At 51.8% G+C, this 22,669-nt stretch overlaps 1 protein-coding gene and 1 long non-coding RNA gene across 5 annotated transcripts in view; both read left to right on the top strand.

Annotated features, from left to right (window-relative positions):
• Positions 1 to 22,669, top strand: part of Habp2 (hyaluronan binding protein 2) — a 31,674-nt gene that overhangs the window by 5,720 nt on the left and 3,285 nt on the right. Inside the window, exons 2-12 of one of the 4 annotated variants that reach the window (XM_078046554.1) lie at positions 5,950 to 5,986; positions 11,815 to 11,925; positions 14,560 to 14,667; positions 15,826 to 15,942; positions 16,667 to 16,786; positions 17,226 to 17,397; positions 17,914 to 18,011; positions 18,943 to 19,198; positions 20,190 to 20,332; positions 20,959 to 21,093; positions 22,448 to 22,593. In XM_078046554.1, the coding sequence (XP_077902680.1) occupies positions 5,950 to 5,986; positions 11,815 to 11,925; positions 14,560 to 14,667; positions 15,826 to 15,942; positions 16,667 to 16,786; positions 17,226 to 17,397; positions 17,914 to 18,011; positions 18,943 to 19,198; positions 20,190 to 20,332; positions 20,959 to 21,093; positions 22,448 to 22,593 (1,443 nt within the window). Of the gene's footprint in view, positions 1 to 5,949; positions 5,987 to 11,814; positions 11,926 to 14,559; positions 14,668 to 15,825; positions 15,943 to 16,666; positions 16,787 to 17,225; positions 17,398 to 17,913; positions 18,012 to 18,939; positions 19,199 to 20,189; positions 20,333 to 20,958; positions 21,094 to 22,447; positions 22,594 to 22,669 lie in introns of all 4 variants that reach the window. The other 3 variants (XM_078046508.1, XM_078046621.1, XM_078046584.1) reach the window with 3 other exon arrangements.
• On the top strand, positions 5,999 to 8,614 carry LOC144377168 (uncharacterized). The gene is made up of 2 exons (XR_013437857.1): positions 5,999 to 7,208; positions 7,621 to 8,614. It is a non-coding gene; the product is annotated as an uncharacterized LOC144377168 (long non-coding RNA).

Raw genomic sequence — 22,669 nt, 5'->3', positions numbered from 1 at the left:
GCACCCAGGTACCTGGGTACAGCTCTGAGGCAGGCACAGAGACTGGTATCCAAATAGGGGCCTGGGCTCCAGTCTCTCCCCATCTGCCAGCCCACTCAAGTCCCCACGCGAGCCACTTCACTGGGCCTTGGCTCCCTCCTTTGTAGGGGTCCCTTCCTCTCTGTGAATAGCTACACCCAGGCTCTCAAGAAGGAAACCCCCTGCAGGCACACGGACCCGCGTCTTCTTCCGAGGTACCCAAACTTTCCACCAAAGTCTTTCCCTCCAGACTTCCCTCCTGCCCTGAGCCCCAGGTGAAAAGATGGACGCAAAGCCCCAGTGGACCCGCCAACCCCAGGACAGCTCTGAGCACCTGTGAGCACAAGTGAGAAGGGCGAGAGTCCTTGGGCATAAAAAGGACAGGCCGGCTCCGCCTCATTATTGTCACAATGGCGGTATTTCTTAAAAATAAAAAAAAAATTAATACTTTCTATGTTATTGGTTTCCCTGTTGGTGGGGGGTGAAGACATTGGAACCCTGCATTCATTGTTGGTGGGATCATAAAACACATCTGCCCTGGAAAACAGTGCGGGGATTCCTGGAAAAATTAAACATGGAACTACAACATCACCCAGTGGCTCCATGTCTAGATGGACACCCAGAGGGACTGAAAGCAGAGACGCTAACAGATAACTGTACATCAATGCTCATAGCAGCCTAATAGCCAAAATGTGTGGAGAACCCAAGTGTCCATCAGTGAATGAACGCATAAACCAAATGTGACAGAGATAGACAGACAGACAGACAGACAGGCAGGACAATGAAACACTATTCAGCCATTAAAAGGAAAGAAAGTTTGATATATGCTACAACATGGACAGACCTTGAAAATATTATGCATATGAAATAAAACCGGTCCCAGAAGAAAAAATGTTGCAGGGTTCCTCTTATATGAGGCACTTAGGAGAGGCAAGTTCAGAGAGAAGAAGAAGGAGGTTATCAGGGGATGCAGGAAGGGAAGAAGGGGGCGTTATTGCTTAATGGGTGAAAGTCATGTTGGGGAAAAGAAAAACGTTTTGCACACAGAGAGTGGTGATGGAAACATTGTGAATGCAATGAGTGCCAAAGAGGCCACCCTTAAAAGTGGTTAAGGTTATATATAATGATACATATATTTCGCCACAATTTAATGGATCAAAGGACCCGTGGGTTGGCTTAACTGTTCTTTTCATGATGTGAGCAGAAGCAGAGAAGGAGGGTGGTATGGGGACAGCACTTGGGCTAGTGACCTGGACACTCTCGACTGCTTCCTGTCACCTCCACCATTTACTTTGGCCCCAAGCTCTGCATCTAGCAGTGGGGACTGGTCCTACTGAACTGTGTGCATGTGTCCCTGTCACACACCCCCCCATCCAGCAGCTGCAGACCCACTTGGCCACAGTGCCAAGTTCTCTTCCGCCGGGCTGCCCTCGGGAGTAACGCCATCCTTCCCTGGTGGTCAGTGACATCTGCTCCACCAGGTACCTGGTAGAACATCCAAGAAGGAAGAGATGGCTGAGATTAGGGCTCCAGCCTCTCACCTACTGGGAGGAAGATTTCTCTGCTGTAGGCCCTTTCTAGGCCTCTGGCCCCCCTCTGCCTGCCCATCGCCTGAGAACATTTCCACCGACTCCATGGGATAGCTGGAACACAGCAACTCAGCCTTTCAGCCTCAGCCTTTCTGTCTTGTCTTCCAGAAGGTTTGGAATTCTGAAAGGCAGAGCGAGAACCTAGTTAAAATCATGACTAGATGAAAATAATCACTAGATCGGACAAAATAGATTAGAGCATCCCAAGAAAATTACACTGTAATTTTACACTAGACCTTGAGACAAGCTTGCTGGTGGCTTGGGGAGTTTAATGTTGCCAAGGGCCTGCTCCTGACCTCTGGAAGGTCAGAGTCCTGAGCTGTGGAGCCACTGAGAAAGTCCAAGTGTGGAGTGGAGGGACCCTCGGCTGGATCCATTGCAGAAACCGCCTTCCATTGTGAGCAGCAGCCGAGTCCAGCCACCTAGGAGGAGCTGGTCAGTTGGGACACGTGGAGTCTCAGCCCCATTGAAACTAGGAATGGAGGAGGTTGGAGAAGTGGACAGTGTCTTGTGTGCCTTCCCATCAGGGTGGAGAGTTGGTTGAGATGTGTTTGCCGCAGGCGACCAGCTGGGGCTCACTTTTGTGCTTCCCCCTAAGACCAAATGGCCTTTTATGTGGTCTGCCAGGCCTGAGCCACTGCAGATGGACCTGTTATAAATAGAAAGCTTTCCAAGAACAGGATCCTGGTATTTTAACCTAGCTCAGCATCTGCCCCTCTTAGGGTTCTGTCTCCTCCTCCACCCTTTCCCGACAGGGTTTGCATGCCTGGATTCCCTGGGCCCTCCCAGTGAGGACAAGTAAGAGCAGGACACCCATGTAAGGCTGACCCTCTGTACCCGGCTCCAGCATTACTAGCTGAGTTATTTAGGGCAACTTAATCTCTGCAAATCTCAATTTTCTCACCTCTAAAATGGACATACTTATTGTACCTAAATTATCCAGTGTTATGTGAGACAAACTAGACAACATGTATTGCACCCATTGAGCACAGTCTGTGGCTCAGGGTTAGCTCTACATAATTGTGAACTGAGATCCTTTTTCTGGTCTCTTCTACTTCTTAGTTATCACAACCCTCACCTCCTCTTCCTCCTCCTCTCCTCCTCTTCCTCCTCTCCTCCTCCTCTTCCTCCTCCTCCTCCATCAATCTTCCTCTATGGATTTGCAAGTCCAAGAGTAAGAGTTCTTCTACATTTTACTGTCCCTGTGGGAAACGGAGTAGACTCATGGGACAAAAGGAGTAGGTTCTGTGTCCATCATTCTGCTTGCAGGCCTGTCCTTGTCAGTTTCAGGAGCGTGGCCCTGAAACTGCGTGGTCCCAGCTCTGAGGGTCCCCTATAGTATTCCCAGATCCGCAGCCTGGGTTTCTGGCTCCCACGTCCCATCGCAGCCTCTCTGTGGGTGGACACAGTGAGTCACAGAGTGACTTGCCTCTGCTGCTCAAGTGGGCAGCAGCAGTCAGCCTCCTGAGAGGTCAGCTCTGGGCAGGAAGTCCAGCTGCATCCTAACCTGGTTACTGCCAAGCACGGCCTTGGAAGGGCGTGCCTGCCACCTGCTGGCCGAGGGCAGCACGACACTTGGGTGTCCCTTCGGCTCTGTTTAGAGCCAAGATTCACGCTCTGGCTCAAGCCCAGGTCCTGAAGACCTTTCCCTGGTGGGGTCCAAGAAAGGGTGTCCCCACAGTCCTCTCTCCTGTCCTGCACACTTCTCAGGGCTGATGGTAGCCAGGCACGGGCCACCCTCTCCAGTTCAGAGAGAAGAGTTCCTGCGGTGCCTCCTGAGGAGAGGGCAGCCCTGTCCTCTGGACAAGGTCAACGGAGGGCAGGTGGAGCAGGGTACAGCGCCCAGGGCCAAGCACCAGCCAGCGGCTGCAGTGAGGCGAGGTTGGAGGAAGAGTGACGTCTGTCCCCAGGGCCCCCATGCCCCATGCTGACACCCAGAGCATCCTCGGGTGCTCCCTGTACCAGCACCACAGGCCTGACACCCTCCCTGGGCAAGACTCCCAGCCCAGCCCCCAAACAAAACACCTGTCCCCCCTCACTGGTGTAGAAAATGGGGCAGAGGCACAGGCCCAGACCTCACGGGACCGCCCCTCTTTCCTTTTGTCCTTCTTTGGCATTCCTTTCTCCTCCCTCAATTTTTATTTTGTGAGTTTTCAAACCTACAGAAAAATGGAAATGATAACAACGCAGTGGACATCCTTCACCCTCCGAGATTAACTGTTAACATTTTGCCACTTTTACGCTCCCTCTTCTGTATGTGTATGAGTGTGTGTGTGTGTGAGTGTATGAGTGTGTGTGTGAGTGTGTGTGTGTGTGTGTGTGTGTTTTCTGTTGTTTGCTAAATCATTTGCAGATAGAGAGCAGACACCACCCTAAACACTTGAGCAGGCACATCTTAGAATAAGCATTTTCCTATGAATTTATGGCAACGTTATACATCCCCAAGAAATTCGACACTATATGGTGATACCATGGAAATATTTAAACTTCCCAGTTGTCTCAGTCATGACCTTTGTTGTGGTGCTTCTCTTAAATTTGGGATCCAATCAAAGGACCACACACTGAATTCAGTTGCCACATCTCTTGAAACAAAGGACAGTCCTCCATTGTTTTTTCTCCTTTGAGGCGACTCTGGAGGAGTGGAGGCTCGCCCTTCTGTAGAATGCCCCGGGGTTTGGATCTCCACTGGGACCCGTGTGTTCCCTGAGGGTGGATTCAAGAGGCGCCTGTTTTTCCACAATGCTCTCTGTCGATGTCCTGCCTCGGTACTGCACATCAGGAGGTGATCCCTGTCTCTTCTTATCTTCCTTTCTAATTCATCCTCTTCCTGCTTCCCAAAGATGTTTAAGGAAACCAACAGCAAAACAGAAAATTAAAACTTCAGCCGAAGGTGGAGGAGGCAAAGCTATTGAGCTGCCTGCATCCCCTGGGTCCTGGGAGGGGGCACCCAGAGCTCAGCTTCCCTGCAGCCAGGACCCGGGGGCAAGTCTGCCCAGGGATACAGCTCTCATTTTCTAACCAGAGGTCAGCGGACTTTGGAAAGTGCCTGATGGTGGTTTTTTCTGAGCTATGCTTTCTCTGTCACAAATATTCTGCCCCTGTTGGCACAAAAGCAGTCATTAAAAAAAAAAAGTGTGGAGCTGGGGTTGTGGCTCAGTGGCAGAGCGCTTGCCTAGCACGTGTGAGGCACTGGTTTTGCATCTTAGTACCGCGTATAGACAAATAAAATAAAGGTCCATTGACAACTAAAAAAATATATTTAAAAAAGGGAAAATGGTCATGGGACTATTTTCCAATAAAACTTTATTTATAAAGCCCAACGGTGGGGCACTGCCCCGGGGCCTTAGTGTGAGCCTCCTGTTTGAAGGGAAAGAACCTTTTCCAGTTATGGGGTGAGTTCAGGTTTCTTCTTCTGGTTAAGAACTGCGTTCTAAAGGGAACTGTTCAGATCACTCGTCAGCAAAACCTTCTGAGGAATGCCACCGGGCCAGGCACGTGCTAGACATTGAGTGATGCGTCTGTGACAAATGAAGACCTCCACAGAAGCTAATCTCAGAGGCAGAGGACATGCAAAAGTGAACAAGTGTAAAACGAGGCTGTAATGAGGACCGTGGTGGGGATACACAGGTGTAATAACAGAAAAACAAAAATAGGGTGAGGGATGTCCTACTGATTGATAGGGTGTTTGGGGAAGGCCTTCTTAAGAGGATGGCATTTAAATTGAGACCTGGCAGACTGCGGGGAAGGAGGTCCAGGTAGCGAAGACAGCCAGTGCAAAGGCCCCGAGGTGGGAGGAACTTGGCTTGTGCCACTTAGAAGCCGGGTGTGGCTGGTGCTTAGTAAAGGGCAGGGGGAGGAAGGAGTATGGGAAGAGGTTGGAGGTCCAGGTGGGTGCTCGTGATTTATTCCAAGAACAACGGAAATGTCTGGAGAGTTTAAGCGTTTGCCCATCCCCAGTCCCCAAAGGCTGTCACTCAAGGAAATCACTCAGACTTGAGCCTAAATTCAGTCCCCGTCACAGCTATGTGACCTGAGTCTGCCTTTCCTGCTCAAAGGCCTCCCATGGGGTAGTTAGAACGTAAGGGGCAACCAGGCAGACAACCACTTCAACTGGCGGAGCGTCAGGACCTGGGCTCGTGGGCCCACAGGTGTGTGAGGCAACACGAGGCTCTGCTGAGGAGGAAGGGGACATCGACAAGTAGACCCCTCCCCACCCCCAGAAGGCGCCCAGTGCTCCTGTGACCTGGATCTGGTCCTCTCTGGCTTCCGGAAGCCCAGGGAGCGCCCCGCTGGCCTGGCCTGGCCTGGCCCAACGCGCTGTGTCTGTTGCTCTGTTTTTCAGCTCTCCTTGGTGCCGTTCCTCGATGACCTGGACCCAGGTGAGTGTGCTGACCACCCTGTGGCCTCCCACCCTCCTGAGTCCGCGCTGGCGGAAGGGCAGGTATTACAGGGCTCTCAGGTCCAGCTGGTTCAGGGGGTCACAGACCCCTAGGGAATTTGCCCAGGAACAGTCCCCTCACCCAGTGCTTTGCACAGCTTCAGGTTGCCCTGGGACACCTCAGATGGCCAGTCTCAGAAGCCAGGGGGAAGCTCCCTCATCTTACAGAGAAGGAGACCGAGACCCAGAGAGGGAGGCAACTTTCTCCTCGTCCCGCAGCCCGTTGGTGGCTGAAGTGACTTACAAAGGCTAAGCCAGGGTGTGCCTGAGCGATGGCCGGCTTCAGGAAGGCCGACCCACTGGGCCCCTCTCGCGGGGAGCCGGGACCCCATTTCCTCCTCCCGTCATCCTCCTGTGGCCGCTGGCTCTGGGTGCCTGTCTCCCTTGGTTCTCAGAGTCCCGAGGAGGAACCTTGGATCATGGCTGCCTCTGTCCAGAGGCTGACACCCACTGATAGGGACTGGCACCCCCTGAGGACGGGAACCAGACACAGAGGCCATGCTCATGTCTGAACTTTGGACCAAGGGCTGATTTGGAGCAAGGCGAACAGTAGCCAGGTCAGAAGCAGCTCAGTGGTGACATTCTCCAGCAGCCAAGCCCAGACAGACATACGGGCAGACAGACATCAGGAGCCCAGAGCACGAGGCTCCAGGACCCCATGGGCTCAGGGAACACAGTGGAAATACTCATGGGGCCTGGGTTTTGAGAGATTTTGCATCTTTCCCCAAAGCTAAGGAGAGAACTTGGTGGTGTGGAGTCCAGATCCTCCGGAGGTCACACTCCCAGGGCTGCCCTTGTGACGGTCATCCATCGCCCACACGCACAGCCAGCGAGAGGCCCAGGGGCTGGAAAGGCTGCCTCTACCTCAGGCACCATTAAAGGGCCTGGGTGTCAAAGAGACAGAGCTGCAGAGGTTGTGGAGAGACACAGGAGGAGACAGAGAAGACTCACTGTCTTGGAGAGTCTGAAGAGCAGCCCCACCCATGGTCTAGGAGGCAACTTTGTGGAAATCACGGAGTTTCTCTACCACAAGACACTTTACTGCCATCTGCCAGAACGTTGTCAAAGATGTCGCCAGTGAGTTTAGACATCCTGGAATGGTGCAGAGGACAACTTGAACAACCCTGCCTCACAGAGGTCATGGGGGAGGAGTGGATTCATTCGTAAGTTTCAGAGCTGCCGTTCAGTAGACTGGAAGCTGTAGGGTCAGGTTTGATCTGCAGTCGGGAAGAACTTCCGAACCAGCAGAATTCTCCAAAAATCTGAATGGGCCCTCAGAACCTTGGGAGTTAATAGGTTCCCCATCCCTGGGGGTGTTTAAGCAGAGGATTGAGCACCCCGTGAAACTGGGCTCTGCAAGATCTCTGCTAATGGCTTGTGGGAATTTGTTGAGAGAATGAATGGGCCCTGGGACAGGCTGCTCCTAAGACCCACCTCGAGGTGCTCCAAGAGCCTCTGGCTAGGGGACAGGGGACCCGTCACGCAAAGGGCAGGCTAGGTGTTAAGCCATGCCCGTCAGGTGTGTGATTGAATGGCACGGGGTTGTGCTTTGATGGACTTTGTCATCTCCTGCAGGCTCCAGACAGCAGTGTGGAGAGGGGACACTGCTCATGCCCACAGGCAAGCCGCTTCTTTGGTGGGTCTTGCTGGAGACAGTGCACAGCGAGGGCCTGGCTGGAGCAGAAGGTGTCCAGTCCCCAGTGGGCAGTGAAGGAGGTGGTCATCAAACAGCACAGACTGTGCCCATCTCCCCAAAGCAGGTGACACAGCAGCCAGCAGGCCTGCGGAAATGCCTCTTCAAAGCTGGCTGGGCTCTGCCCTGCAAAACACAGGCCAAGCCCATCCATCAGCTGTCCTTCCGCCTGCCAGCGAGGCCCTGTGCTGCGCTTGCCCGTCAGCCAGAGTGGAAGCGTCAAATGCAGTCCGACAGGGCTGGGCCCGGGGGAGGCCCTCGGAGGAGCTGTCCGTGCCGCCGTGATGGATGACGCCAACAGGGACGACATTCCGGGGATTTTTATTCTGTTCCGCACATCTGGCAGGCTCTTTAACCAGAGCAGCTGCGAAGCCCCCATTGCAGGACCTCTGCGCTTGTTCTGAGAGATGCTAAACGTGGACACAGTAATCTTGGTGGAAGGACCCGGAGCACGTGCTAAAGATATCTCAGTGCATGTTGCTTCCTGAAAGCTAAAACCCATGGAGTTTCTGAAACATAAACCCAAACGAGGCTCGTAAAGAGGCAAACACGGCTTGGAGTTAGGTAGATGTGGGCTAGGAGGCCAGGTCCTTCTGCTTTGGTTTTTCCTTATGTGTGGATTAGAAATAGTGTCACATATGCCTTGGGGATGCTTCAGGTTAAGTAAGATTGTGCACAACCACACGACCTAGCCTAGTGTCGACCCCTAGGAAGGATCCAGTTTGCAATAACCTGTCATTAGGGCTCTCTGGTTAACTGAGCATGATCTCACCATTCCTCCTGGTAGTCCCTAGAAACAGACTCTGATACGTAGACAAATCCACACATTTTTCTTTTTAAACCTGAAATAAAACACTTCTGTCAGTTGCCCCTTTCTTCGCCAAGCCTCTCCTCTTTCTTGCAGCCCAAATTTTCATGTAATTGGAATTTGAACCCAAATTTGTCCGCTACAATCTATCAACGGACTGAGAATCCACCTCTGGCAGCGATCCTGATCCTCTTTACTTAAGAAAGCATCTGGACAAGTTCTGAGATTCCCGTCAGGAGTTTTCTTCACTAATTACTTATGACCCACATCTCACGAGTTTCTCTCCTGAACTCACCACTGCTCTGCCTCAAGCAGGGGCCATCTTTGGGGCAGAGCCGTGTGCTGTCCAATCAGAAGGCAGGAGGCTCAGAGGCCAAGGGGGAGGTGGGTCTGCCCAACACAACTGCACACGGGGCTCTGCTGGGCACCGTGAAGTCGAACGTGGCCCTTCCTCTTAAAAAACCAACACTCTAGTTGGAGGAAACAAATCAGATGGACTAAGTGAATCTCAGAGTGAGGTACCATCATCCCAAACCTAAATTCTGCAGCCAACTTGGCCAGTAAGGGATGTTCCTATACCTCAAATATCTACAATTGTTATTCCGCTAGCAACCCAACATCAATCAATCCTGATGTCTGCTGCTGTTATTAAGTAACACAATACCCCAGACTCAGTGGCTTCAACCATTACCTGTGTATTTAGATATTCGTTCTTGGGGTTAGCCATTTAGATGGGGCTTAGCTGGGTAGTTCAGATCTGACCCGGCTGGGTGATGTGGGCTGGGCTCCGGCTGGTAGATGGCTGGGGCTCTTGTTCCACTGGCTTCCTGGGTCAGTACCACCCTTTGATCTCCTTGTGACTGGCTTTCTCCTCCAGCCTACCCCGCCCGGAGCTTCCTCTGAGGTCAAGGCCACGTCCCACTCCTATTTGTATAACTAGGTAGCTCTCCATGGTCCCCCGTGCCTCCTTTCAGCCCCTGGCATAATCCTTGTCTGGTTGCAGATGCACAACACGAGCTTCTGGTATAGATAGTGCCAACATGAGAGGATAAACCAAATAGGCATAGAGTTTGGAGGTGGAGGAAGCCTGCTGCGTGATGCTCCCACAAGACCATCAAAGCACACTGTGGCTCCCCCACACGTGAAGGACCTCCGTGCCTTCGTCGCACAACCCTCTATGGGGTGGCTTCTGTTCTGGTGGTAGGACCACCGAGTCTCTCTCTGATGGTTCTTTCCCTTTAACCAAGGACCCACGACCCTGGCGAACAGGAGGCACTGTTGGTGTTGCTCAGCGGGAATGTGATTCGGAATCCCTGAGAGATGAGCAGCCCTGGCAGACAGAGCTGGGTTCAAGTCCAAGTCCTCCCACGGACACTTCACCCATCCCCCATGCCCTGGAAACCCCACACCGTCCCCTCTATGTAAGAGTCTCCCAAAGGACTTCCAGAGATTCTTGGGGGAGGGATCCCTGATAGTCCAGTCAAGGTCGGCCAGTCAGACCCCTGACCCGTGGGAGCCATGGGAGAAACCACAGGACAACCTGAACCATGAGCCATGGGCTCTTCTCTGTGAACCCCTGTTGGAAAAACAAAAACAAATTCTCCAAAGAATAAAGAAATCAAGAAATGATTTCATCCTCGCATTGTCTCTTCCAAATGTCCCTTTGAAATCCTTCGCGTCCAACTCAGAAGAACCTTTCCTTTGTGCCTCTTCTTGGTCTTTCTCGGCGGCCCTGGGATGGAAGGAGACGTCATTTGCTCCAGGGAGACAATGGCCTTGTCTTCAACCTGGATCCTCATCCCAGGAAAGGTGGCCTCCTCTGGGACCATTTTCAGAGTGGGGAAAAGCAGCTCAGGAGAAATAATGAGCAAGCAAAGGGGAGTCTGGACTTGACACTGAGATATGATGGGAAACTTTGCCAAGGAGCCAGAGTTGGCGTATTCAAAAAGGAAATGAAAAGACGGTTCCGTTTTAATGGGAAAGATAAAGTGGCCATTGTGCAAAAGTGGATTTTTCAAAAGCCAGAGACATAAAGACTCTAACGCAATGAGGGAGGGGATGGTGAGATGAGGTGGCTGATTATCAGGCGTGGGTGGAGTGCCGTCCTCCACTCTCCACGCCGTCCACGGGCTCCCGGCTCTGCCTGGTCCCTTTCAAGTCGCCTGTCTGCATGGGCTCAGCTCATTATCATACGCATCTCCGGACAGCTTCCCTGACACCCACCAGCTGGAAAGCACAAAACTAACCCAACTTCTTCCCATTCCAAACTCTTCCCCGCCAGCCGCAGAGCCACCAGCGTCTTCCAAGGCCCCGGACAACAAAGGGCTTTTTGTCAAAGTCTGGTCTAGCATGAGATTTTCACCAGAGGCCAACTCCACGCACAGCCTTCCCGTTTGTTAGGCAAGAGCCACGACCTTATCAAGGTTGTGACTGGCGAGTCCTAGTTGGCAGGCGGGGTCTGGAGAGGGAATGCTTGGAGACCCTCTCCCACAGCCACGTGTGGGTGTAGCCAAGGCCGTGGACGATGCCAGTCAAAGCAGTGGGGCCCTGGGGTTGAGATCACTGCTGAGATTTAGTGGTTACATGGACACAAGTTGCATCAGCTAAAACCCTGCCCTGTATTAGTACGTGACCTTGAGCAAGTGACTCAACCTCTCTCAGCTTCAATTTTCTTAACTTGAAGTCAAGCAAATGATACACCTGCTAGATGTGAGTGAGAATGAAATGAGATGGTGCGTTGCAAGGGCTCAGTAAACACCAGCTATTTCGGTGGCTCTGTAGACTCGGCTGGGAGAAGCCTGATGCTGGCACCCAAAGGAAAGTGACTTCATGAGACTAAGGTGACGAATAAAGTCTCACGAAGAAATGCTGCTCACAGAGCCACCCAACCAGGCGCTCCCAAGCTGCAGAACCTGACCTGGTCCACCCCCCACGGAACCATGGAGGCCTGCTAGGCCCCGGTCCTGCTGCTCTCAGAGGGGAAATCGAGGCACAGAGAGGACAGTTAGTGCACAGCCCAGGCTTGACCTCCCTGCACTCTCAATCAGTGCCCTTGGCCCTGCCAAATAACGACACGGCCTTGCGGGATTGTAACACCCCTAAGTGAAAAGCCACAAAGCCTGATCCCGGCTACCCACCCCCATCAGTATGCAGAGCTGGAAAGACACGGGATTCCTCCTTGAGGATTTTGAACTCTTTCAGGAAAAAGTGTCCAACTAAATAAGATGCTGATGCTGAGGTTTCTTCTGTGCCGTTCCCGTCCCTGCAGATTGGACCCCCGACTACTACGACTACAGCTCCGAGCATCAGAACGCGGAGGAGAACACCACCTCGTGGTCGACCTACGCGGAGAATCCCGACTGGTACTATGCGGACGACGGTAGGTACCAGATCTGAGTCAGGGCCCTCCGGGAAGGAGGCCACAAGCCCAAGAGGAATTTACCTGTGACCCAGTGTAAGGGCTTCTCTTCCCTCCTCTCTGATGAGCACCCTAAATAGGTATTAAAAAATTAATTTAGACGGGATCTTTCTCTTAAGTTTTTTTAAAAATTTTATTTATTCCAATTTGTGATACATGACAGCAGAATGCATTTCAATTTATAGTATACATATTTAGCACGATTTTTTGTGTCTCTGGTTGTACACAAAGTAGAGTCACACCATTCGTCTTCATACATGTGCCTAGGGTAACGATGTCCATCTCATTCCACCCTCTTTCCCACCCTCATGCCCCTCCATTCCCTCCCCTCCCCTTTGCCCTATCTAAAGTTCCTCCATTCCTCCCATGCTCCCCCCTACCCCCATTATAGATCAGCATGGACATATCAGAGAAAACATTTAGCTTTTTTTTGGGGGGGGGATTGGCTTACTTCACCTAGCATGATATTCTCCAGCCCCATTTACCTGCAAATGCCATGATTTTATTCTCTTTTAATGCCGAGTAATATTCCATTGTGCATATATACCACAGTTCCTTTATCCATTCCTCTACTGAAAGGCATCTAGGTTGGATTCACAATTTAGCTATCGTGAATTGTGTTGCTATAAACGTTGATGTGGCTGTGTCCCTGTAGTATCAATTTTTAAGTCCTTTGGGTATAAACCAAGGAGTGGGATAGCTGGGTCAAATGGTGGTTCCATTTCAAGTTTTCCAAGGCTTCTCCATGCAGCTTTCCACTTTGGCTGCACCAATCTGCCGTCTCACCAGTGATGTATGCCTTTTTTCCCCACATCCTCACCAACACTTGTCATTTGTATTCTTAATAGGTGCCATTCTGACTGGAGTGAGATGAAATCTTAGAGTAGTTTTGATTTGCATTTCTCTAATTTCTAGAGATGAACATTTTTTTTCATATATTTGTTGATTGTTTGCATATTATCTTCTGAGAAGCGTCTGTTCAGTTCCTTAGCCCATTTATTGACTGGGTTGTTTTAGGCCCTGACTTCCTTAACAAGACTCCTATAGCGCAAACAAATAAAATCAATAATCCATAAATGGGATGGATGCAACTGAAAAGCTTCTTCTCCGCAAAAGAAACAATCACTGAGGTGAAGAGAGAGCCTACAGTATGAGAGCCAATTTTTATCCCACGCACATCAGATAGAGACTAATGTCCAGGATATATAAAGAACTCAAAAAACTTAACACCAAAAAAATGATAATAATAACCCAATCAATAAATGGACTGGATCTTTTTCAATTAGAATCCTACACAATGAGGCCTGTGTGTGGGGGGGAGGGTGTTGGAAACCATCTCCCCAGCTCTTGAATGGCAGATGGAGTCAGCGAGGCCAGGAGAAGAACCGGTCTGGCCAAGGTCTGGTGGCAAGCTAATGCCTTACACTCAGGGCTCCTGACTCGGGGACTCGTAGTCGTGTTCAGAGTCAGTTCTGAAGCTTTGATCTCAGGTTGGGTCCGAGTGATGCAGCAGGATCTACGTTATCCTGGAGCCCTGAGGGTGGGATCCGCAGCTTGGCTTTGAGCCTCTCTTTGAGTCCATGTTTGCTGTGTTTCTCTTTGCCCTTCGCTCTTCGGAAGGTTTAGGTATGTTTGTGTGTGTGTGTGTGTGTGTGTGTGTGTGCGCGCGCGCGCTCACACGTGTGTGCTTCCACCACACTTGTCTTGCAGCTTCTTAACCAGAGCAATTGGGGGCAGAAAGGGAAATAAGAAGCTGGGTCCAGGCAAAGCCACGTGACTGAGCCAGGAGAAGGCACGGAAATCAGGGAGCAAGTGGAATAAAAGCTGTGTTAACTGAGCAAAGTGGCCTGGAAGGCAGGGCCAAGAGACAGGGCATCAGGGGAACTTCAGAAGGGACCATCAAAACAAGAGCCAGGCCCAGGGATCCGAGTTCCTGAACCAAAGAACAATGTGCGTGAACAGAAGGATAAAGAATTCCCCAAGGGGGAGGTCCATTCAGACAACCATGAAAAGCCAAAGGCACAGATGAAATGTGACAAAATCTAACTGAACAAGTAGTTGAAGGAAGATGAAGGCCACTGGGTCATTTCCTCCTTGCCGTCAATCCTTCTGTCACCCTCCGCCTTTGGTCTTCTCTCCTGATGTTCAGAAGCCTTGCGTTTCATGAGGGGTGGGTTTTCTTCCCCCCACTCCTGACCTCCACCCCTGGGCACTGGGAGTAGGGAGGTCTGGGGCTTGTGAAATGCCTCCAGCATCAGAGACAGACCCCGCAGCACTCCCAGCGAGATGGGAGGAGAAGGACGCTCGCGGGGGAGACGGGGAGTTTCGCCATGAGAAAGGCCCGGTCCACGGTGGGCCCAGGGGCTGCAGTCTTCATCGCTCCGTCTCCCCTCTCACGAGCCTGAATCCCTGTCTCTGGTCGCGTGGCTGCAGTTTTCCTCGCTCTTTAAGGACGACGCACACTTTTCTCCTTTGCCCCGTCCCTGGCTCTGTTCTCACTCTCTCGTTTGGGGCTGGAGACTGAAGTCCGATGAAAAGTGGGGGTTTCTTACTGGCTGACCCTCACTGACCTTGACTTCTGCCCATGTGTCTTAGATCCGTGCCAGTCCAACCCCTGTGAACATGGGGGGGACTGTGTCGCCAGCGGGGACACCTTCACCTGCAGCTGCCCGGCTCCCTTTTCTGGGAACAGATGTCAGAACGGTAAGTGCAGGTTCACTCTTCCTTGGAATGGAAGGAGAAGCCATTCCTCCTCCAGCCCTAGCTGAAGGGCCAAGTGACCCCACGGGAGGGACTGTGGCTGCACCTGTGGCATCGTGCACGATGGATTCCTCTGCACGGTCACAGGCAGCATCTCTCTGCATTCTCCTCTCGCACGGTGAGATGGGACTAGCATGTCCACTCTACAGATGAGAAGACCGAGGCCAAGAGGGAATGAGGGCTGGGATCTACCCAAGTTGCCTTCCAAAACTCAGGACTCAGCTTTCAAAACATTTATCATAACATTTAATCATACCAGAGAAATACTGTCCAGGAAGACCCTCAGGGCGCATCAGGTGCAACCCAGGTAGAGAAAGGAAGCCCAGAGTGCAGAGACTTGCTCCAGCTCCCACAGCAAGTTAGGAGAGGAGCAGAAATGAGAGCCCTGGTAGCTGGCTCTCAGCCCCGGGCTCTTTCATCTTTGCCATCTGCAAGGTGCCGTCCTTCTGAAAGCTCTTGAGGGCATAACATGAAGGCATTTCCGTGGGATGCCCATCAGGACTAGGATTCCTGTGGGTGTTGCACCCCTAGAGAGAACCTGGACTCTGTCCAGTCTAGCACTGCCAAGAATCTCTTGGGATGTGGGGAGGTAGCGAGGGTCTGGAGCGTATAGAGGACCTTGGAGCCGACTTCTTTCCTTTGTGTCTTTCCCACTTATTTCCTCCATTTTCAAACCTTACCTTCCTCCAGTAAGTGTCTCAGGGTGGTCAAGGATACTGGACATGGACATTGCATTTGAGTTCATCCCTCGACTTCTCAGAAGAAAGACAAAACTGTGAAATGAAATATGAAATCAGTTATAAGATGCAGAGACTAAAATACCAGCTGTTTGTTCAAGGTGTAAAAATGTATCGAGGTTTTTACTAAAAAGAGGACAAAACAAAGACTCTGAGCAGTGAAAGAAGCATAGGAAGCAATCACCCTTGACCCAGGGATGAGAGAGCAGCCATCCAGTGCAGCAGGGCATTTCAGAACCATGGACAAGGCCACAGACAGCTCTTCTGCCCACCCCACAGGATGCCCCATGCAGGTATCCCTCTGAACAAAAGGTGCCCAGACAATATCTTGTGTTTCCCCCGTTTCTCTGCCCATCTCCTACAGCACAAAATAAATGCAAGAACAACCCATGTGGCCGGGGCGAATGTCTCATTACGCACAGTCCCCCCTACTACCGCTGCGCCTGTAAATACCCTTACACGGGTCCAGACTGCTCCAGAGGTAGGTGGTGGAACCCCCTTTTCTGCTGGTGCCTGAACCACTGCATCTCATTGTGTGCTAGTGCAGACGTAAAGTAACTGAAGTTTCCGTGGCATCCAAGATGGCCTTCTGAACTAGAATTTTAAGACTAATCCTCCCTGGAGAGCCCAGTGGGAATTGACTGATCTGTGTCCCTTCCCATCCAGAAAGAATCAAAACCCACTCCCCCTGGGGAGTTGGCACTAAAGGATTCCTAAGATGGGCCATGCTGGGGGATTAGTCTACCTTGAATCACTGCTGAGTCAGGTGCTGTTCCAGGAGATTTGCAATCTCTTTCACATTCTCCCAAAACTTTGCAAGGAAGAGTTTGATAGATGAAGAAACTGAAATCAGACAGGTTCATTAACTTGCTCATGGCCACACAGCTATGCAAGGCGAGAGCCAAGTTTCAGCCTAGCCCAGACTCGTCCCCAGTTTCTGCTCCGCTTATGCCTCCTCTCCTTGCTGGGTGACCCATCTACACACATGAGCTCTTTTTGCATGGCCTCCACCTGTGTTGCTTCTTCCACATCGGCTCATGTTCCTAGAGCTCATGTGTGTCCATGGGTCTGCCTCTCCCCTTTGGTGATCCATCTGTTGTAAAAGGTGACAGCAGAAAAGTGCCACCCATATCCCCTGGTCATCTCATAGGGAGGCTGCAGCTCCTCCTGAGGAGCCCTCTTGGCCCCGCTTCCTGTGTTCACAGCGGCTCCCGTGTGCAGGCCCAACCCCTGCCAGAACGGTGGCACCTGCTCCCGGCATAAGCGGAGATCCAGGTTTAGCTGTGCTTGTCCGGAGCAGTTCAGTGGGAGATTCTGCGAAATAGGTATGGGTCTCAGCCACCGCTTCCCCGGAAACTCAGGGCCACCAGGGAGGCCTCTGGAATCCTCTTCTGCTTGGGTTTTGTTGCCAGAACGCAGTTCAATTGAGTTTCCCAAACCCTACTCCTGCCTCATCCTCCCAACCCAAGGCTGTGTCTGGCTCCCGGTAAAGATGGTATAATCTGGGACATATTGCAGGCAGGTGGATCACACCTGGGCATACCTGGGCTTCAATTCACCCTCCACATGTCCCTTCCGAGGCCCCAAGTTGAGATGTTAACTTCCCACCCACCTCCCAACCAGTATTTCTCATGTTTTGAAGTTGGGTTCAGTGTAGAACTTTCTAGAACCTTGTGATGAACTCTCCGAGTGATAACGACTCAGGCCCCTTGAAGCAGCACACCCATGGCCCCCTGTCCTCACAGCCCTGTCACCCTCTCCGAGGTCCTGACGACTGCTACGTTGGTGACGGCTACTCCTACCGCGGGAGTGTGAGCAGGACAGCCAACCAGCACCCCTGCCTCTACTGGAACTCCCACCTCCTGCTGCAGGAGAATTACAACATGTTCATGGAGGAGGCAGAGGCCCGCGGGATTGGGGAGCACAACTTCTGCAGGTAAAGAGCACCACGTTCTCTGGGCCCAGTCTTGGTTGCCTGATTTGGAAACGGGTCCTGAGACAGACGGGACATCTTCCAGGGAGGTTTTTCCACTCAGCAAAGTGCTGGGCAGCTCCCTGTCCCTCTCGGGGCTGCTCCCTTCCTGAAGCCGTCTTCGTGGGGCCTCCTGGCCGGCTGTTCTCAGAGGATCTTGCCTGGGATCCAGAGGTTCGGGCTGAAGAATCTGACCCTCGCCATGTTTCTGTGACCACTTTACTTCCCTGATGAGGAAGGGTCTCCGTGGGGATCTCATTCTTTCCTGAGAACAACTGTCGTGTCCCACGGGTCTGACGCAGGCCTGTGAATTCCCCTTCTGGTCCCTGGGATTCCCGCACCCGGAGCTCTGCTAACCCGTCAGAGGGTTCAAATGGAGGTTTGTCCCAGGGGAAGCGCAGAGCTGATCCCAAGGGCGTTGGAGGAGGTTGAGGTCTCCAAGCCTGGACTCTGAGTTATTTTTTAAAATTTTTACCTTAGAAACCCAGATGGAGACAAAAAGCCCTGGTGTTTCATCAAGGTCAACAGTGAGAAGGTGAAGTGGGAGTACTGCGACGTCCCGGCTTGCTCAGCCTCAGGTAAGCAGGGCTGTCATAAGGACCATGGGGTGGGAGGTGACGTTCCTGGCACCCGGTTCCAGCCAACCCTGTTCCCCCTCCACACCTGCTTTGCCAACCCCCCTTCCACCTACCCACCCTCGGCAACTCTCGGATTCTCCACAAGCTGGACGCTCTCCCACCCAGGCCAGGTGTCCAGCCTCCAGCCTGTGATTCCGGACTCTGGGTTGGTACACCCAGCGGCTAGGCTTTGATCACCTGCCACGTTCCAGGTGCCAGGCCAGGCCTGGGGTCTATGGTGGTGATCAGTCTCTGGCTGGCCCCCAGCCTCTCAGGAAGCACGTGGTCTGAATTCCCGCTCCAGGGCTCCTGCCAGCCTATCAAAAACTGGGCCAGGTCCAGAATATGTGCTCTCCTACCCTGACCAGCAGGGGTCCCTCCTGACCACAGTTTCACACCTGTGCCTGGCTCTCAGGGTCACCTGTAGTAGAACACTTCGTCCCATATCTGCTCTTGGCCATTTCCAAACATTCTTTGAGAACCAACTCAAGTGCACCCTCCTCCAAGAAGTCCTTCCTGATCTACTGAATGGCCCGCTCTCTCCTTTCCCTACGCACCCTCAGGACCATTCATGCAGCACTTACCACTGTCCCTTTGCATCCCAGTTGTCTGTGCAAACATCTTATCTCCCTACTCTACATCATCTGGACATTGTCCCCTCTGCACTGAACAAAGCTCCAAATACAGCGTGGGTTCATTAGCAGAGAGCTCAGTGATGGGTTTATACATTTGCACACACTTCCGTGTTTGTATGCATGTAGATCCCAGGAGCAACTCACTTTGAAATGGGAAGGAAAGCGATGCGTTCAATGTGATTTCTATGGTAGACTTGTGTTATATGAATCGAGATGCAGAGGCTGAGTCGAGTGATTTGTTTTCTTGCATCCAGCAGACATTGCCAACCTAGAGGGGAGCCCCGCAGAGCCCCCAGCCAAGCTGCCCGGGTTTGCCTCCTGTGGGAGGACGGAGATAGCGGACAGGAAGGTCAAGCGGATCTACGGCGGCTTCAAGAGCACTGCGGGCAAGCACCCGTGGCAGGTGTCCCTGCAGACCACCCTGCCACTGACCACCTCCATGCCCCAAGGCCACTACTGTGGGGGTGCGCTGATCCACCCCTGCTGGGTGCTCACCGCTGCCCACTGCACTGAGTAGGTGTCTCTGGGAGCAAGGACCAGGTGACTTGTTGGCAGGGGGGTCTCCCTTTCCCACCGGAGTGGCAGCTTGGCGGGATTAGGGGCGAATGCTTCAGAGGCAGAGTGGCTCTTAGGACTAGAGAGAAAACAGCCGCCGCGTGGTCAGTGCCGCCCATGGGAAGACAAGTCGAGGGAGGCTGGGATTCCTCTCCGTTTTATTAATTGTGGTGTCCTTAGTGCCTACAGCAGGGTTTGTACACAGAGAGCGCTTGGTGAATACCTGGAGGTGAAGGGTATTTTTTTTATTCCTCTTTTCATAAACGGAGCCATGTGGGAAGAAAGAGGGTAGATGGGAAGTGAACTGGCATCTGTCTCCTGAGCTGTGCAGTCCTGCCCTGGACAGAGAAAGATAACCCACTCCATTGTCCGATGCCAGTATCAACAAGCCTCCCGGGTCAGGTGTCCCTGGCCAGCTCTCCTGTGTGCTTCCAGAAGGAGGTGACTTCTGGGAGCTCAAGAGCTGCCCCCTCCTCCAAAGGCCCCAAGTTCATGGTCAGGGCTGGTCCCACAAATCCCAGTTTTGGGGGGACCTTGAGGGGCTTCCAGTCTACGCTGTCATTAAATGGTTTATTATGGGATTCTGGAAGGTTCCTTCCAAGAGAGGCCAGACAAATGACCATTAGTACCTACCAATGAATGTCAGCAGATGTGTTCACAACCCGATGGCTGTCCTGCAGCCACGCCCAGGGAGAAGGGGAAGTCTCCCGGAAAATGGATACAAATGTCAACATGGGTTTGGAGTTTGCTTCCATTAATAAAGAAATCCCCTCACGGGGTCATATTTGGAACCCACAGTAGAGTCCTGTGCGCACAACAGGTGAGGATGCTGAGGCTGTTGGTCCGGAGTCTGCCGAAGGTCACCCAGCTCCCCAGAGCAGAGCTGGGGTGTGGCTTCCAGGTCCCATGACCAAGGGCAATCTCCCTATCATCTTATTTTCCCTTCCAGCATAAAAGTCAGACATCTAAAAGTCGTGCTAGGGGACCAGGACCTGAAGACGACCGAGTTCCATGAGCAGACCTTCAGGGTGGAGAAGATGTTCAAGTACAGCCACTATAACGAGAGAGACGAGATTCCCCACAACGACATTGGCAAGTCTCCTCTGTTGCCCATCTCCTGGGGTCTCGTCCTGGGTGGGTTTCTCCACTGATGGAGAGCTGAGGTTTGGTCCTTGATCATTTTGGTCCCCTGTGGGTCCTATAAGGTAGAGAAATTATTTCAGAGCTTTTTAGATCTTAAGAGTATGTGTTCGTGACAGGTCTTAAGTTGGAAGAGATACAGGGACATTGTATTGTGGAAAGCACTCAACCTTGAACCCCAGGTCCCCTGCTTACTGGGAGCTGGTCACCTCCCTGAACCTCAGTTTCCTCTTTTATAAAATGTGGGCACTGTTGTACAACTCTTAACTTCCTACGTTTAGTGACACGATGAACCAGTGGCCGTACCTGGCACCTGGTAGGTGTTCATGAGCAGACACGGCCTGCTTTTTAAAGTGGATTAGAAGTGGTTTCAGACTCAATTATGATTCTTGATATTATTCTCAGCGTGTGTTGCTGCTCCTAGGTGTAAACTTAAAAGGTGAAATGACTGAGGAAGAAATTTTTCAGGCACAGGGTGTGGGAGGGCTTTGTCATGACCACCTTTCACACCAAGCTGAAGCTGATGCTTCTCAGACAGAGATGACGTGGCCTGTGCTTCCTCCTCTGTCTCCACCCAGCTCTGCTCAAGTTAAAGCCCGTCGATGGTCACTGTGCTGTGGAATCCAAATACGTGAAGACGGTTTGTTTGCCTGACGATCCTTTTCCCTCTGGGACTGAGTGCCACATCTCTGGCTGGGGTGTGACAGAAACGGGTGAGTCTGGCACGCATTCTCCTGAGACTCAGGAGAGCCACGTCAACCAGAGAGAAAAGGGCCAGCCTCACGTGTCCTTCTGAACTTGAAATAATTGCTTTAAGGTGCATTATCAAAAGGAAGAATCGACCTTGTCATCCCAGATCTAGCTAAATCTCACCACCAGCAAGGAATCTTCCCTGACCTTCCCTGATCTCTGTGTCCATCCCTGGCCCTGCCCCTCGATGCCTGGCTTCTCTCTCGCCTTGATCCTGAACCTGGATGACCTCTCTCCTTCCCTTGGCAGAGCAGAAAACACATGGACTGTGGTGTCAGACGGGCTTGTGGTGGACTCTTGCCTTTGTTGCTTGAATAACTCAGTTTTATTTACTTATTTTTTATTTTTATGCTTTAATTTTTATTTATTTTAAAATATTTTTTAAAAATTGGTACATCTTCTTTGGCCTATAGAACATTGGTTTTTTAAAAAAAATTTTTTTTATACATGACAGTAGAATCTATTTTAACTAATTACAACTCAGTTTTAATCTCCCAATAATCACACTTATCTCCAAGGCCTGGAATCTGCTGAGATACAAAGAAATTCAAAGGGGGAAGTTCAAGTTGTCCTCCAAACACTCAAAATATATTTGTCGTCTCTCCCAATCTCATTCTTAACAATGGAAAGCAAGAATCATTTTAAATCGGTCTGTATTCATGAAGAAAGTGAAATGTAATATGCAGATTTTTAGGAGGCTTTTGGGAAAGGAGATTTCTGACCAAATGGACTTAGGGTCCACCAGAAAACTGTTTGTGTTCATTTTCTTTGCAATCCCCTGAGCCTGTCCTCCTTTTCTGTGCTCAGTGTGATCGGGTGGGCACAATGGTGTCTTAGTTAGGGATTTTACGGGGCCTTGGACTATAATGACTTTCTTTGTCTTGAATAGTCCTCTAAGACTGCATGTTCAAAATCAATGACATGTTTTAGCTGATTTCACTACTTTAGGGGATCTCTGGGAAGCAGGTAATTTAGTGCACGGGGATACATCTGTGCCTTCATCTTTGCATCCGGAATACACTACATGGCAGCCCTTCCGTTAGATAGGAAATTTAAGGATGGTACCACCCCTGCTCTCCCAGACCTCGTGGTGCCGTTGGAGAGATAGGAGGGCACCAGCGATGACCCTTGGCTGCTGTCAGGCAGCTCGGCTCTGCACAGGTTGGGAGGCTGAAGGGAAGGGAGGTCGGGGCCTCTCCTGGAATCCTCCTTCCCTCCTGAGCCGAGGGCTGATGCCCTTCTCCTTACTCCTGCGGCTTCTGGTGTGATGGGTGCCCCCCGGTCCCCGAGGTAGTGACTCTTGTCCCTGTCCCCCAGGAGAAGGGTCCCGACAGCTGCTGGATGCCAAAGTCAAGCTGATCTCCAACACTGTGTGTAACTCCCGCCGTCTCTACGACCGCACCATCGACGACAGCATGATCTGTGCAGGGAACCTTCAGAAACCCGGGCAGGACACCTGCCAGGTCAGACTCCAGTGGCACTCAGGGGACAGGCCGGCAGGAATCACGCTGGGCACAGAGGCCCCCTACAGCTCTGTGA

Source organism: Ictidomys tridecemlineatus, chromosome 1 (assembly GCF_052094955.1).
Source record: "Ictidomys tridecemlineatus isolate mIctTri1 chromosome 1, mIctTri1.hap1, whole genome shotgun sequence".
NCBI lineage: Eukaryota > Metazoa > Chordata > Mammalia > Rodentia > Sciuridae > Ictidomys > Ictidomys tridecemlineatus.
This window is presented reverse-complemented; position numbering and strand designations above follow the sequence as displayed.